This window comes from Condylostylus longicornis, unplaced genomic scaffold (genome assembly GCF_029603195.1).
Source record: "Condylostylus longicornis isolate FDR11 unplaced genomic scaffold, ASM2960319v2 ptg000081l, whole genome shotgun sequence".
NCBI lineage: Eukaryota > Metazoa > Arthropoda > Insecta > Diptera > Dolichopodidae > Condylostylus > Condylostylus longicornis.
The window spans coordinates 1,917,988-1,934,123 of record NW_026578049.1 but is presented as its reverse complement, the minus strand read 5'-3'; the positions used below and the strand labels follow the sequence as shown (position 1 = coordinate 1,934,123).

At 26.3% G+C, this 16,136-nt stretch overlaps 2 protein-coding genes across 2 annotated transcripts; both read left to right on the top strand.

Annotated features, from left to right (window-relative positions):
- Positions 1–3,146: 3,146 nt before the first annotated feature.
- LOC129613290 (uncharacterized) lies at positions 3,147–3,776 on the top strand. Its single transcript, XM_055527289.1, has one exon. It carries the CDS (start codon positions 3,147–3,149, stop codon positions 3,774–3,776), a length of 630 nt encoding a protein of 209 aa, XP_055383264.1.
- A 10,253-nt stretch (positions 3,777–14,029) lies between these two features.
- Positions 14,030–15,112, top strand: LOC129613289 (uncharacterized). Its single transcript, XM_055527287.1, has 3 exons — positions 14,030–14,035; positions 14,180–14,240; positions 14,295–15,112. Exons 1-3 carry the CDS (start codon positions 14,030–14,032, stop codon positions 15,110–15,112), a joined length of 885 nt encoding a protein of 294 aa, XP_055383262.1.
- Positions 15,113–16,136: the final 1,024 nt, after the last annotated feature.

Here is a 16,136-nt window from a genome sequence, read left to right as displayed (position 1 = left end):
CTAAAAAGCAGTTTTAGAAAATATTTAACCTGATAACAGAACTGAACAAGTCTCTCAAATTCAAGTGAACACTACAACATGTTCTAAAACAAAAATTATTTGCTTTGATTTTTTCCACAATTTCTAGAATAAATCTCGATCCCGTCTTTCAAAATTTATCTACTAACGTTCTCATTATCTCTTGTAAGTATCCAATAATATTGTAATAGTCTTCTAAAAAATTCATTCTCCCTCTTTATTTCATTCTGATTTCATTTAAAATTTGATAAAAAAATTTAAGCCTGTACGCTCTTCCGCTAATTTTCTCCAAAATTCAATTTTATTAGAGTAAAATTATGTTTTATAGTAAAGTGTATAAATTAAGTAAGAGTAACAAAATACCAGAAAAAAACCAATTTATAACCGAAAAAAAACAACAAAATAAAATGCCTTAAACCTTTTTAAGTATTAACCAAAAAACACCAAAAATTTGGTAGTTCCGAAATAAAAATGAAATAACAACTAACAAATTGTTTATATACCTGAAAATTTTTGTGGTGCAAATTGTATGAATTCCATTTCATTAGACCCTCTCTTTTCTGCCATAATAAAGAAATAAACGTTACATAATTTAAAAACCAAATTTAAAATAACAAGATAATACAAGCTACAAAACGCGTTTATATGAAAAGATAACAGAAAGAAGTAAGAGAAAAGCAAAAGTAATAAAATTAGCAAAGAAATTTTAAAAGAAAATAGAAAAGATTTTAAATTTTTAGTATGGATTATTCGGGATATCCGATTTTTAATTAAATTTTGAATTTAGTACTGAAAATTGTGTGGTGTCAGTCCAGATGTTAGCCCTACTGCATATCCAGAACTTTTCAGAAGAAAAATTTCATGCGTTTTTTTCAGAATTAAATGCTGTTATTTTGCAACTTCCTGCATGATCCATGTACATCTTCTCTCCCTTTCTTCATTTCCACTTTAAACATATTTATTTTGATATTAAAACATTAATTTGTTGCCAAAAAAATCTAAAACTCTTTTCGTTTACGTTCGTTTAATTTTATGCATAAACCTTCTTTCGTTTAATTTTTAAGTTGATTATTTTTCTCTATACTATATTCGCCCATATACGTTTGCCATCATACCCAGTGTTCCCAATATTAAGGGATTTTTCCCGTATTATGGTAATTTGAGCCAATTTTAATTAGAAATAGGGAATAGGAATAAAAATATATGGTAATTTTTATAAATCACAATAATTTGACCGTTCACAGCACTAACTGATCAGATATCGAATTTTTACAATGAAATAAACTACAAAACAAAATTCGTAACGACTTCACACAGTACATTTTATTATCAAATGTTTATCGAATTTTTATACCGTACAATAACATTTTGTATGGAAATAATCTTTATTTTACTACGTCAAAAGATAGCCGTAATTTTACTACGTCAAAAGATAACCGTTAAACTTATGATTTGTCACATGCCATATTATTTTCACTGTCGAATTTTATCATTTGTTTTGACGTTTCGTAAATTTGAAAATATTTCAGGAATTTTTAAATGGTTCGGTGCAAAAATATAGATGAACATTTCATTTCGCGGAAAAATCACAAGTCTAAATATTAAAACACTTGATCATACACTATTGTGTGTAGTGCAAGTGTTCTCTCATAATTTAAAAGAAATTTAATTACAATCTGAAAATCCGTATTAATTGTAATATTTGACAATTTAGTTTAAAATTCAAATTTTTAACTTTAAACTTATAATTTAATTAAAATCATTTCATTTACTATAGTAAAATTTAATGGAACATATGATATATGCACAGATTGAAGGTTTTTCACACTTTTTTAATACTCTTTTTAAATAACTTAATGGTGATTTAACTTGTATAATAAAAATGTGATGAATTTGAAGAAAAAAAAATGTAAAATTAATTTTCTACTTTTGTTATTTCCATATTATGATCACATGGTATTTCTTTTACACCTTTGTATTCCATTTAATTTTATGCAAATGTTTGAATCCTTGTACAATGGTTTATTTTGGGAATTTTTGTGGTATTATAAGAGTAACAATAATTAAATCAGAAAAACTTAAACTATATAAATTATAAAACTGTACTTTGTTATATTGCAATAGTAATCCTGAGAATTGTAAAGGCAAAGTGATTTTCAAAAACGATCATAAGATGCGATGAAACTTTGGAAAATAATAATTTTGGTTTGTATTTCAAAATTATTAAGATCTACGATTTCAGTTAAGAACATGGCCAACTATAAAGAGCTACGTACGAAAATTCTGTAAAATTAATATGTCCGATTATTGTAAGTAATGTCAAAATTCTATGATTATTTCCTCTTTTAAATGCTCTGCTTTTCTTAGAACCTGCAACTTTAAGAAAATTTTTTAGTGTTACAGTTCAAGCATACAATTTCTTATGCAAATCACAGCTGCCATTTAAATAAAATTTCTTAAAGTCAGTAAGACCGAATTTTATTCATTTCCATTTTTAATTTTGTTTTGTTCTCTTGCACATTTTAGTGATTGAATCATTTCTAATGAAAGCAAAAATTTTTGTCAACACTTGCTAAATAAAAATTAAAAGAAAAATTATACAACTTTAATGTTTTGTTACTTTTGCATTTCTTTTTGTTTTTTTATTTTAGTCACATTTGATAATAAGTTACCAATTGCTGTGATAATTACAGAGAAAACTTCATATTTGCTTTTAAACTATTGTTCATATAAAACATAATAAAAGTGCGTATTTAAAAAGACCGTTAAAGAGATCTAATAAAACATGTAACCAAATTTTTGTCAGGTGAGAAATTTTCATTCCTTCATTGTGGGTAAATTTTTTTTTTTTTTTTTTTGAACACCCGTAATGTAGATGTCACATATATAAGAAAAAAATATTTAAATAAATTTCATCAGTACAGAATAGTAAGTTGTACAGTTAGTAACTAGATTTAATTTCTATTTTTATCGGAAATCTTCATAAAATGAAAGTGAGTTTTAATTTCATATATATGGATTTGAAGTTTGGAATTTCTGTCACATAAAACACTACGATATTTATAATTTTAATTATCTTAAAATAATTTCAGATCCTTTTAACAATATTAATTTTTGGATATTGCTTTATGGAATCGAATGGTGTTCTATTAGCCCTAAAAGCAAAATTATTAGGATATAAACTTGGTAAAGCTGCTGGTATTGCAGCTGGTTTAAAAAAAGGTGCTATAATCGGTGGAATCGGTGGTTATAGTTTAGGTCAACAAGGTGGATATGGATCTGGTAAAGTTATACGATTATATACAAATCCAATATACAGTTATGATCCAAGACCTATTCCTGCATATGGACATGGTGGAATAGGTGGATTTGGTTATGGTGGTGGTGGAGGAGGAGGATATGGTTATGGTGGACATATTGGACCAGTTGTTAAAGTTCTTCATAAACATTTACCAGAACCACCAAAAATTGTTAATGTTTTTCATCATAACCATCACCACCATGGTCATTACGGTGGTGGTGGTTTTGGTGCTGATGATATTGCTACCAATAGTATTGGTGATATTAGTTTTGGTGGCAGTGGTGGTGGCGGTAGTGTTAAAATTCTTAAAATACTTCATGAAGATACTCCATTAGGAGGTGATCATCATCACCATCATGATAATATCGGTTTTCCAGCAGAAAAACAAATTAATGTTGTTAAAGTTATACAAGAAGAAGATCACGGTGCTGAAAGTGCTGATCATAGTTGGTCTTAAAATTAACTATTTTTAATTTTAAAAAACTGAATTGTTTATTTGTCGTTTTTTTTTGTTTTAATATTTAAGTAGATTTCTAAGCTAGTCCATTCATTTTATTCATTAATGCATTTAATTTATAAAAAAAAAACACAAGCAATGAATATGCCAAATTCGATTGAATTAAGAATCAATTCGAAAAACAAAATAATAATTAAATTAATTTTTAAGCAAAATATAGAAAATCTAATAATGTTATGAAAAAATCCAACAAATTAGGCTTCTATTTTTGGAATCTACGATACGAAATTTCGTTGTCATTAATAAACTACGCATAGGCATTTTGTAAAGCATTTTATGTTCGTAAGTAGTTTTGTTTTAAAAAATTCAAAGTACAAAAAAAAATTGCATAGATTCAGGCTGATATGTTTTACTATAAAATGTTTGCATATCGTAAGGTTACTTGAATTAAATTTAATAATAAAACCGTTATTGAAAAAATAAATGAGTTTTTATATTCCTAAATTTTTGTAATAAATTGACGGCTCAAATATTAAAGAGAGATAGAAATATTAAAGAAATTTAGAAAATTAAATTACCAATTGAAATGGGAAGAAATAATTAAGTATAGCAATAATTATTTATTATATTTAAACATATAATTTTTTATTACAATTTAAATTTAATGCATAATTTTAGTTCAGTTAAATGAAAATGAAAAGTAATTTCAATTTGATTAGATTTTATTAAAACTTCATTATAACATACAAGAACCATCCTTGTTTGTTTCATATACAACACCTGCAATTGTAGTATACCACATTGGATTTCAAATTGTTTTGCGTTTTAAAAGCCTCCTATACAGCGAAAAACTATTTTAAAAAATTCTAATGAAAACACAGCAGATGAATGGAGGGTTTTTCTCCCAAATTTAGCAAACTTCTTTTTCACATTATGGGAAATCATCAATATTTCCAAGATATATTTTTGAGAATGCCAGCATTTTTTCTTAAACTTATAATCATAATTTTTCAATGTATTGGCTTTTAGAAATTGAGTTAGTTTAAAATAAATATTACCGCTCCCCAGCCAATCTAAAAGGGAATCAATGAAAACCAACAAAACACTATCTACAATCTACAAATCTATAACAGAGCACTATTGAAATAAAAGTAAAATTGATACTTGAGTTTCGAAGGAAATTAAGAATATGACAAATGAAACTGCTGGATTTTTAATGTTATACAATATGATTTTATAAAACTTCCAACATAAATTAAATTCCCAAATACATATTATAACTATTAACAATGCATAATTTTATTATTTCATTAAAATTATTAAAAATATATGAAAAACATAATTTAATATTTTAAAAATCTTAGAAATTAATCATATAATATATAACTTAATTATTACATAATAATTAAATAACAAAATTAATTTATATTCATTTTTTTTATTACCATTCAATTTATATAAAAACTAAATTTTCATTCCAAATAAATTTGTCACTTTATCATTTCGGGCACAGCATATATGTATGGGATAGTGTTCAACATACAAAATACAAATACACAGCCATAAGTAAAGCAAGCATTTAAAAACTAACTGTCCAACAGTGAACCTATATAATTTGTTTAAAATAAATTTTTTCCATATACTACGTCTCTTTCTTAATTTTAGAGTTTACATTAATGATTAATTTGATTTTCTTATATCACTAATGATTATGTTAATTAATTTCCTATAATATTTATAACAAAATTTCAAAAAAAAAAAAATTTTAGCACTTTTTTGTTTTCATCTTTTCTCCCATTTCACTTTTATTTGTGTATTTAGTATATATGTACATATTTATGTATGTGTTTTAATTCAGGAGATAAAACAAATTAAATGACTTTAAATTTTAAAGTATTTTATAACACAAAAGTAAACACACATATTTTTATTGCTTTCATTTGTCATCAAAATTTATTCGTGCGCTGGTACTCGTATTTACAGTTCTTAATATTATTACAGTTCTTAATCGCCAACTTGTCAAACTCTCTTGAGCTGATGAATTCGCTATAGTTTAGTACTAAGTATGGCGCATAGATTTATTGTAAAATCTTTTTTTGCAATGGCAGCATTGTAGAATATTTAAAGCATATTAAAGTGAACTATCACAATAAAATATTTTGCATTTTTGGAAAATTTGCGATAAATTTTTGCAAATTTCTTGGCGAATTTCCCATACATGGCATAATAAGCCTATAAATTGCACGTCCTGAACTCCAAATTTACTGAACATTTCTTAGTTTGTCTTCATCATTAGATCTCTTCATATACTTTTTTGAAATTTGAGAAAACGCTTTTCTGACAGAATTCTCACAAAATGGAATAAGTAACAAGTATAAAATTCTCTCTTCTCTCACTTCCTTTTAAGTTTCTTTTTAATAAAAGAACGATTTTCGTTTCGTAACAAGTATAAGGAAGCTTAAACATTAAATAGAAGCTATAATATTTTGGAGTTTTTTCGTTTTTGAAAAAAATACGCAATATTGTCATTTCTTTTTTTTGCCTTGTTTTCGCTTTAAACCAATTAAAACTGATTTATGTAAAAATGATCGTAAAACTATTTTAACTGTCTCAAAATTTACCGAGAAAAAAATGTTATTACTGTTATAAATGAAACAAAAAAAAATTGTATAACTTTCGTGTGAGCTTGTATTTATTCATATATAAACACTCATATAGAACTACATCACAGCATCTTCGTTCAACGTAAGCTCAAATAAGGTAACATTAAAATTATGGATAAAATTATGGACAAAAAATTTTGACATTGAAAATAAACTGAATAAGGGAATTTCTAACACTTAAACTTTTTTCTTTACTATTATGTAGGAAACAAAAATATAACGAATATACATACATACATACAAATACATATACACTATTGTACTGTCATTAAATATACATTTACAAAAAATTGTTATGATTCAAAAGTACATACATGCGTACTCTTTGTTATTTATTTTACACATAAAATGAAAAGGGCTATTATGTAATTATAAGAGCCCTTTTGAATTTAATTTAAAATTTTAGGAAATCGTGAACTGATATTATTTTATTTTATTTTTTCATTTTTTACATATACGCGTTACATTAGTGTTATTACATAATAATTACACATATACTTATAACAAGCAATAAGAAAATTGCTTCCAGCCTTATAATAGTAAAATAGTAAATTACATAGAAAGAATAATTAAGCTAATAAAAAATGCGTTATATTAGAGGTTTCAGGATTCTATACGCTTATTAATAAGTAAGTTATAATAAAATTATATAAAATGAATACCATATACATGCTTACCTCTGGGTATTAGCAATGAATTGAAATGAAGGTAGCCTCGGCTAGCAGCAATGATCCTTTATTCTTTGGTAATTTTCTTAAGACTGGCTTAATTAATATATAATTAATGTATTGTACTAAAATATATTGAGAGAAAAGATGCTTAAAGTGGTTGTATAAGGCGTTGTACCGTTAGGTAACAAGACATGATTCTAATATTAATTTTTTCGATAAATTACGTTGAGTTTTTGTGCTATCATACCAGGTGTATCATTCTATTGTATATATACTATATTCAATATATTATTTGTGATATTGTCATAAGGGAACAAAATGTTAAAACAGGAAATTAAATTATTGAAAAATTTAAAACGAAAAATTGTAAACCCATTTTAAATTCAAATAATTTTTAATTAAGTTTTTTATTAGGTCTGCAGACCTTGTTTTTAAGAAGCTACATAACTTTTCGACCTTCTGAATTTTACAACTTATGTTCTTCTGAATTACTGCTGAATATTGGGGAAAAAAAACAAAAGTGTAATACAATAAATGTGATATAGAAAAAAAATTAAAAAAATACCCACAAATATTTGTTTTTTTTTTTCTCAGCAAATTATGATAATCGGAATAGTGTAATGCACAAAAAAACCAAAACACTTTCGAAATTCTTTCAATATTTTTACTATTTCTGTTAACAAAAGCAACACAACAAAAAAACTAATAGTTTAAATTCCGAATTTTTGCAAATTTATTAGATAATATTTTTTTCTCTAATTTAAAATTCAATAATATTTATAAAAATCATACATTTTATTAATCAAATCCGGCTGTTAAAAATTTAGTGTTGGAATAAATTTGAAATTTTATGCAGGTGAAAAATATAAAATTTGTATTGAAAATTCCTTATATTTGTGCTTGTATATGTACAATTAGCCTAAAATATAAATAATAATCTAAGATTGTATTGCATAGCATATAAGGTACTACCGCACTCAATTTGTTATAAAGATGAAATTATATTATTGGTATGGACTGAATGAAAATCAATAGATTTCTCTTCAATGTATATAGAAATGACCAAAATTATATAGGCAAATTTTATTATATATATATTTAATATTAATTATATTTTAACACCATACGCTACTTAAATATTTTGCTAATTTATATTTTATATTGTAGAAATCATAAATGTATTTTTTGGGGGATTTTTTATATACGTAGTTTTCTTTTTTTACAAATTTTAATGGTCATCATTTACAAATGAAGTAGTAAATTCGATATATGTAATACATATATGTATATAAAAAGAATATATTGTTCAATTTGTTAAATTTCATTCCTATTTTTGTTTTTTCAACGTTAAAAACAATTTTTCTTGCATAATATCTTAAATTATTGATTATAGATATGAATATGTATTTATATTTGTTTGAATGTTTCTTAATTTATAAAGAACTAGTATCACACAGTAAACCACCTATATAAAAATTACATGAAGATTTGCAATTTAGAGAAAAAATCCCTCATTATATTTTTTTTTAATATTGGAACTTGAGACAATTTTAAAGAATTTATTGTAGACATGAATCATTTTTATAGGATGTTTTTACTTTAATATTCATTAAAAAAATCCGATAGAAATGATTCATGTCTACAATAAATTTAAAAATAATTCGGCGACGTGCGGAATCTAGAACCTACATTAGTGCATTCACAATAAAATTAATATTTTCCCCATGAAATATTAAAAGTGAATATTTTTTAATAAATAATTATCAAAAGTTTTAAACAGCTTTACCTAAAAATCAACTCTAAAACAATTTCATTATGAAATTTTATCAATTATATAAGCATACAAATATAAATTTTCATATTGTGAATTATTATTAATTTTTTAATCATTCTTCATTTTTATTGCTTCACTTATTCACAGTATGATAATTTGAATTTTATTTTTGAGCAATTGAATCGGCTTTTATATAATTTTTTGAGCGTGTAAATTTAATATTGTTTCGAAACCCTTTTTCAATCATTTTTCTCTATACATGCATAATTATGATTTTATAAACAATTAATTAGCAATTAATTTTAAAATACTTAATAAAATCATTAATTATATCAAATTAAATAATATTTCAATTTCATATTTTGTTTTTTTCTTTAAAAGAAATTATATTTTAGCAAATACCGTAAATATCGATTTTTTCCATTATTGTAAGTTACAAAAAAACTCAATTGTGGGTATTTGATTTCGTTGACCTGCACAACGCACATTTTCGATCATAGGAAATAAAATGAAAAATGAAGAAAAAAAAGTTGAATGGTGAATAAAAATTTCGATTTTATAAATAACACACGCTTGTTTTTAAAAAGAAACGAAATCAAAATGATATAAAATTTTGATTGATTACTTCGTGGGGAATCTTACGTGAATTATTTTTCGTAATACTCCAATATCTTCTATAGCTCAGTGTATAAAGTAAAAGAATTGGAAGAGCAATTTAATACAAATTAAATTAAAAAAAAAATAAAGTTAATTACAAAAGTAAAATTTTTGATATTTCATTTGTAAAAAAAAAATTTCTGCCCAATTAATGCAATTTTTAAAATTATCAAACTAATTGTTAATTATGAGGAATTATAAATGGTCCTAAAACAAGTTATTTACATAAATTGAAATACGAACACCGAAATTGAAATAGTGCAAGCTGCTTCAAAAAAATGGGAAAGCATTTAATTTGATGAGAGTATTTTAATGACCTTTTTAATTAACGCAACTCTTTTTCTATATTTATGATCTCGGTATCCAACCTCTCTCACTGAAGCGTGAAAACACAGCAAAAAGCAAGTAAAATTTAAAATATTAGTTTCTGAAATTTTGATAATAAAGGTGATAATTTTGACATCACCTCTTTATCTATATTAAAGATTTTCCAGATATTGAATTGAGATAAAAATCAATCGGGATTATTCATTAAAGTTTGACAAGCAAAAGCTTCTTTGGTTCATACATCTCTTAGAAACTATTTGGCTTTTGAAAAGTTGAGTGAAGCCACATTTGGTGACATTTGTAAGAAAATTACAATTATTTGAAGATGCGTAACCTCAAATAACATTAACATGAAAGAAATTCCAAGTTTTATTTATAATTTTTAGGGGGCATAATTAATGTTAAGTTATTAATTTAACTTTCTATTTATAACTAAGGGGCTGTAATACCTTATTCACTTTTAATAATGTAGTGATTCGCACTAATTTTAAATATCACTCTCACCAATTTGCGTACGTACACACTTATGTTTCCAAAATTCAAAATTTATTTACTTTAAATTTATTTTTATTGTAATCAACTTCACAATTTTTTTTCTTATCATTCTGGTTATTGTAATTATTTTTGAAATTTTAATTAACAATTTTGAAAAAGTCAAAAAAAAATCAATAACGAAAGCATCAATAGAAAATCAACTTAAGTACCATACATATAAGTATCATTGCATAGTACCGGAATGTAATGAGGAAAAATTTGATTTCAAGTGTTTACAAGTAGGTTGTATTTCCCATTTGAACCGGTTTAATGACGTAATAGGCAATTGTAACAAAGCTGTTACGACATAAATAACATCATTAGGTACATATATCTATATTTTACTTATATGCACGTATACATATAATATAATATCGTTTACATAATATAAACAGTTTATACATTTATAATAAATCTTTAATACAAACATACATTTGTACATCGTGGAACAAAGATATTTGATTTTTATAAATGTTGCGTGAAACATTTTATTCGAAACTTTTCTCAATTTAGTGCAACAAAAATTCACTTTTTAAAATTGATGAAAAGTATTGTTTAGCATTAGTTTGTCAGTCTATTTGTCTAACTATGTACAATGAAATTTCAATGAAATAAATGTCCCTATATAACGTCTTTTATAAGAACCGGGCGAATCCGAGGCTTCGGTAAGCAAAAGGCTTTTGAGGAGTTTTAATCGGGACCATTTTGAGACGACCATAAGGATGCCGATGAATCACATGAGAATTCTCACGGGTTACCTGGCGGGGCACACTGCAAGTTTAAAAACTGACGGCTTTTGCAGATTCTTTGAGGAAAAGGAGGAGACCCAAATGCAGCTTCTCAATGAGTGTGAAGCGTTCATCCACAATAGAAGGAACTGCTCGGATTTATTAGAAGTGAGGTTCTCGAGTGAATCAATTAGTGAATCATGGTTCCAATTTGCAATTTACAACCTACAAGAGCAAAAAAAATAAAATTGATTGCCCTTTACCCAAGACTAACTTTGAGGTGGAAAGGGATAAAAAACGAATTTAAAATCATACGCAATCAAAACTTCTTAAAAAACAGAAACAGAATCTTAGAAAATTCATTATTAAAATTTTTCACCCAATCGCAAGTTTTACGCAACCTGCATTGTGAGATCATTATTGTCACCAAATTTTTTTATCAAAATTTGGAATGTCTTTTTTTTTCTTTTTGCTTTTTAATTTATTAGTGAATCAAAACATTAGAAATTATTATTTTTTTTTGTTTTGGTTTTTCTATTGTGTTTTAGTATTACAAAAAAAAACGGGTTAATCACTTTCACTATCAATTTGATGGTTGTTCGCGGTTTTTGTATGTGAAATATGATGAGGGGGCTTGGATGCGATCAAGTGATTTAGACGTTTTTTTTTTCTAATTATTAGGAAGTACATAATAACATGTGTTAAGAAAATCATCATTTCTATTATCATCATCATCATCATCATCATTTTATGATGGTAAATAACAAGAGATGATGATGATGATGAGCAGTTTCAGTTTAATATATGACCATAATTAGATTTTTTTTTTGGCTACTTGTATTTTTTTTTTAACTTTTTTAAATCTTTAATTTGGACCATCTGGGGAAAAATAAGAAAAAAAAATTTGTTGTTGATCGCGTCAAGATACGAGATCATTTTTATCTCTTGAATTGGTTTGTCGTTAAATTGGATACCAAATTTTGTTTTGAGTTTGGTGTTGCATTTTCTGGCGATACTTTGTTCAAAGTACATATATATATTATGTAAAAGAAAGTAATATCAATATGTTAATATGTGTAAACATTTATGGATTAGGCATTGTAAATTAAAGTTAACATGTTCGAAACGTACTGTTATAAGCCAGTTGTATTCAAGAAGAAAAAATGTTAAGTTACGAGTATCGAACTGTTTGAACCAGAACGAAATAAAGAAAAGATTTTTGTAAAAATATACGCCTCCTACGATGTAGCAATTTGATCATATTAGTCTATCTTAAAATTGGCTTGTATATATATATATGTAGGTAAGACCTAAGATCTAATTCATTAGAAAAGGCAAAAATAAATAGCTATCAATTACCTGTAACACAAGCGTTTAAAGGTTACTGTATGTCGGCTCCGGACTCATGAGTATTTATTTGTATAGAAGACAAGGACGAGACTCGTTTTTTTTCAACTGGCTTTAACTGGTTTTATTGTTCAATTGTAGATTGAATTGATTGGCTGTTCAATTGTAGGCTGAGAACAATCATATATATATAAATTCTTCCACTTCCCTTTCATTCAATTTTCTGACGGAAATTGATGAAAGATGGATGATTCTTTAAATACTTAAAAGTAAGAATTTAACACTGTATTTTCTTCTGTGATAACTATATCCTATGATGATTTTCACAACTATTGTTATATTTTTGATAAAAATAGCGCTGTTAAACATTTTAAAAATTGTGACACACGAATAGTTTAAATAAAAAATAATTAATTTTGGTCAAAATGTATAAAAAATTAAGCATCCTTCAGCAGCAGGCCATGTGCGATTTTCAACTGTCGTTTTAATGCTAATAAATTGTGGCAAATTTCGGCGGATGATTTGAATACTGCCGGCTATCCAAGTTGTCAATGCATTTTTTTAAATGTTAAGTAAACAGAATCTTTCACTTTCATATTTCATTTTTGTAGAATTGTCAAATATCCTACCAGACGTTAGATTCGAAACGTGCTTGCGGTAGCAATTGTATTTTCAATCACATTTTTATGCGCCCAATTTTTGATGCATTTATTTAATATGGTAGGGCCCCTCGCCTGATATCGAACAAGATCTTACTTTTAAACTAACAAAATATCAATTGATGATAAAAAACTAAAATCGATTCAATTTATTAATTAATTTCGCATGCATAATTTGGAAAGCTTTATTTAAATTTTTTGCTTAAATTTATAGACAAATTTTGATGTGTTATGAACTTTGTAACAAAAAAAGGAAGAAAACCAATTCAACATCATTTTATATAAGATTTTTTTATTTTTATTGTTATTTTTTCAATTTTATTTTGATTATCATAATCATTTAAATTTTTTATTTTGGCTGTTAAATTTTCACAAAATTTGTGACGTTTTAGGCCATTTTTTTATACATAATTTATAAAAAAAAAATTTTTTTATCATTTATTTTTATCATGCTTTATTTCAATCGATATTTTGATTTTCATTTTGTTATAAAAGGTAACGAATTAGGGAATATTTATAATTATATACCTCCATGTTTGTGTGTACGTACTTTGCACTGCGTATATTAGAAAATGTTGCTGAAACAAAATGCTAGATATTACAATAAAAACAACAACAACAAAAATAATACACGAGATGTGGTCAATCATTATTGTATTGGTCACGAAAACTTTCTTTTATATGAATTTTAAGCAAAAAATATAAGAAATTTTTAACAATAACAAAAATTCAACAACTCAAATCATCTCTCTAATTGATGAATTTTGGAAAAAAAAATTTTATACCTTTTGGACTATAAAAGCATATCGATTCTCTGGCATTGTTATCAGTTTCAGATTTTCAATTCGATTACTAATATCGTAAAAAAAAATTATAAATAAAGTATCGAAAAAATGAAGGTAATAATAACAGAGACATTAAAAGGATTAATACTGTTGCATGTCACAAAAAGGATTAAAAAAAAATAATAAAAACAAAAAAAAATTTTAAGCGGAAAAAATGAAATGCATAAATTAATACAATATATATTTTGGATAAATTAGCTTAATAATTCACAAAATGAAAACTATAGAATGAATCGTGTCTTTATTCATAAATATTTTTGTAAATATTTCCAGATTATTATTTGCTTATTAATTTTTGCATCGGTATGTCGAGCTAATCCGTTATTTGGTGGCCTCTTTGGTGGTAGTGCAGGTGCACAAGTACAACAACATCCTCAACCTCAATTCGTAAAAGTATTACATAAACATGCTGGCCCACAAGTTGTAAATATTTATCATCATGGTGCTGGTGGTGGCGGTGGGCATGGTGGAGGTTTCGCTGCCGGTGCAGCTGGTATTGGGCATGGAGGTGGTGGCGGAGCACAAATTGTCAAAGTTGTACATGAACAAGGCGGTTTTGTCGGTGGTTCCGGAGGTGGCGGTTTTGCCGCTGGTGGTTTCGGCGGCGGCGGTGCCCAAGTTGTAAAAGTTGTTCATGAACAAGGAGGTTTCGCTGCTGGAGGTGGTGGTGGCTACGCAGCTGGTTTTAGCCATGGCGGTGGTATTGGCGGAGGAGCTGCACAAGTTATTAAAGTAGTACATGAACATTCTGGCGGTGGTGCCATTGGTGGTGGAGCTATTATTGGTGGTGGAGGTGGTGGTGCTGCGCAAGTTATAAAAGTAATACATGAAGAATCACATGGTGGTGGTGTTTCTGGTGGCAGTTATGCATCTGGTTTCAGTCATGGTGGAGGCATTGCCGCCGCAGAACAAGTTGTTAAAGTTATACATGAACAAGCTGCCAGTGTACATGGCGGCGGTCATGGTGGCGGTGAACAAGTTGTAAAAGTTATTCATGAAGAAGCTGGACATGGACATGGAGGAGGTTTCGGTGGCGGTGGTGGACATCATGAAGAAATTAAAGTAGTTAAAATTATTCAAGAAGAAAGTCATCACGGTGGTCATCATGGGGGAGGTTGGGGCAAAAAATGAGATTCATTTAGCGCTTAAAAAAAATCTAGGCATTTATTAAATTGTATTTCATTTGTTTTTATGTAAATTAATTTTAAGTAGGTCGTTTAACAAATTATTATATTAGATAATATTGTTAGACTATATATAGCTTCTATACCAAAAGATGCCATAAGTGAAGAACATTCAACAAATACACACACAAAGAAAAAACAAAAAAAAAGACAAAAAAAAAACTCACGAAAAAAATTACTCAATATTATAAAACATAAAAACTGATCATGTAAATAATTTTATTAAATTATATCAGTTTTAAAACTGAAAATTTCACCTAACGCAACACGACATACTTAGCATAAGTAGAATAATTAAAAATTATTTTTAAGACAATAAAGTAAAAATAAATTTTTGTAAAACAAAACAATTTTGGTTATCAAATTTCTTTTAACTTCAAATACTTTCGATGCGGTAAGAAACAGTTCCTCAATTTCAATTTTATATTTTAAAAACTTATTTTATATAGAAAATTTAAATTTAATTATATAATACATATAATTTTATTTTAAAATGGTAAATTTATTGGAGACATTTAGATTTCCGCTAGAGAAGTTTAGTTCAGATACGACAAGTATTTAAAAAATGAATTTTTCGAAATATTTCTTTAAATAACGGAATTTTTTTCGGTGTCGTAATATGAAAACTGTTTAAACCTTTTTAAGATTCTGCACCTTTTAATTTTAGTAATAACATTTTTTAACGTAGCTGATTACAAAATAAGTGAATCAAAAATAACATTTTGGAAAACAATATGCTTTTTTATAATTAGGATTTGGTTCTTAGTTTAGATTAACTTTTAGGGCCTGGTTGTTCTGAAAATTTTATTATTTCAACAGAAATTGATTACAAGCAAGCTAGGAATATAATTTATTAACAACCAATTAAGGTCTAATGATATAAAAGTTTTATGCAATTTTAGTAATCCACCAGAGTTTATAACTTTGCTAAATAAACATAGTAGCGCATGTGGATATTATATAAAAGAAAA

Bases quoted from the DNA above. Each gene is read 5' to 3' on its own strand.
- LOC129613289 (XM_055527287.1), top strand. The intron at 14,241-14,294 runs GTAAATATTTCC...CGGTATGTCGAG, and splicing joins CTTTATTCATAAATATTTTT to CTAATCCGTTATTTGGTGGC.
- LOC129613290 (XM_055527289.1), top strand. From the start codon at position 3,147: ATGGAATCGAATGGTGTTCTATTAGCCCTAAAAGCAAAATTATTAGGA.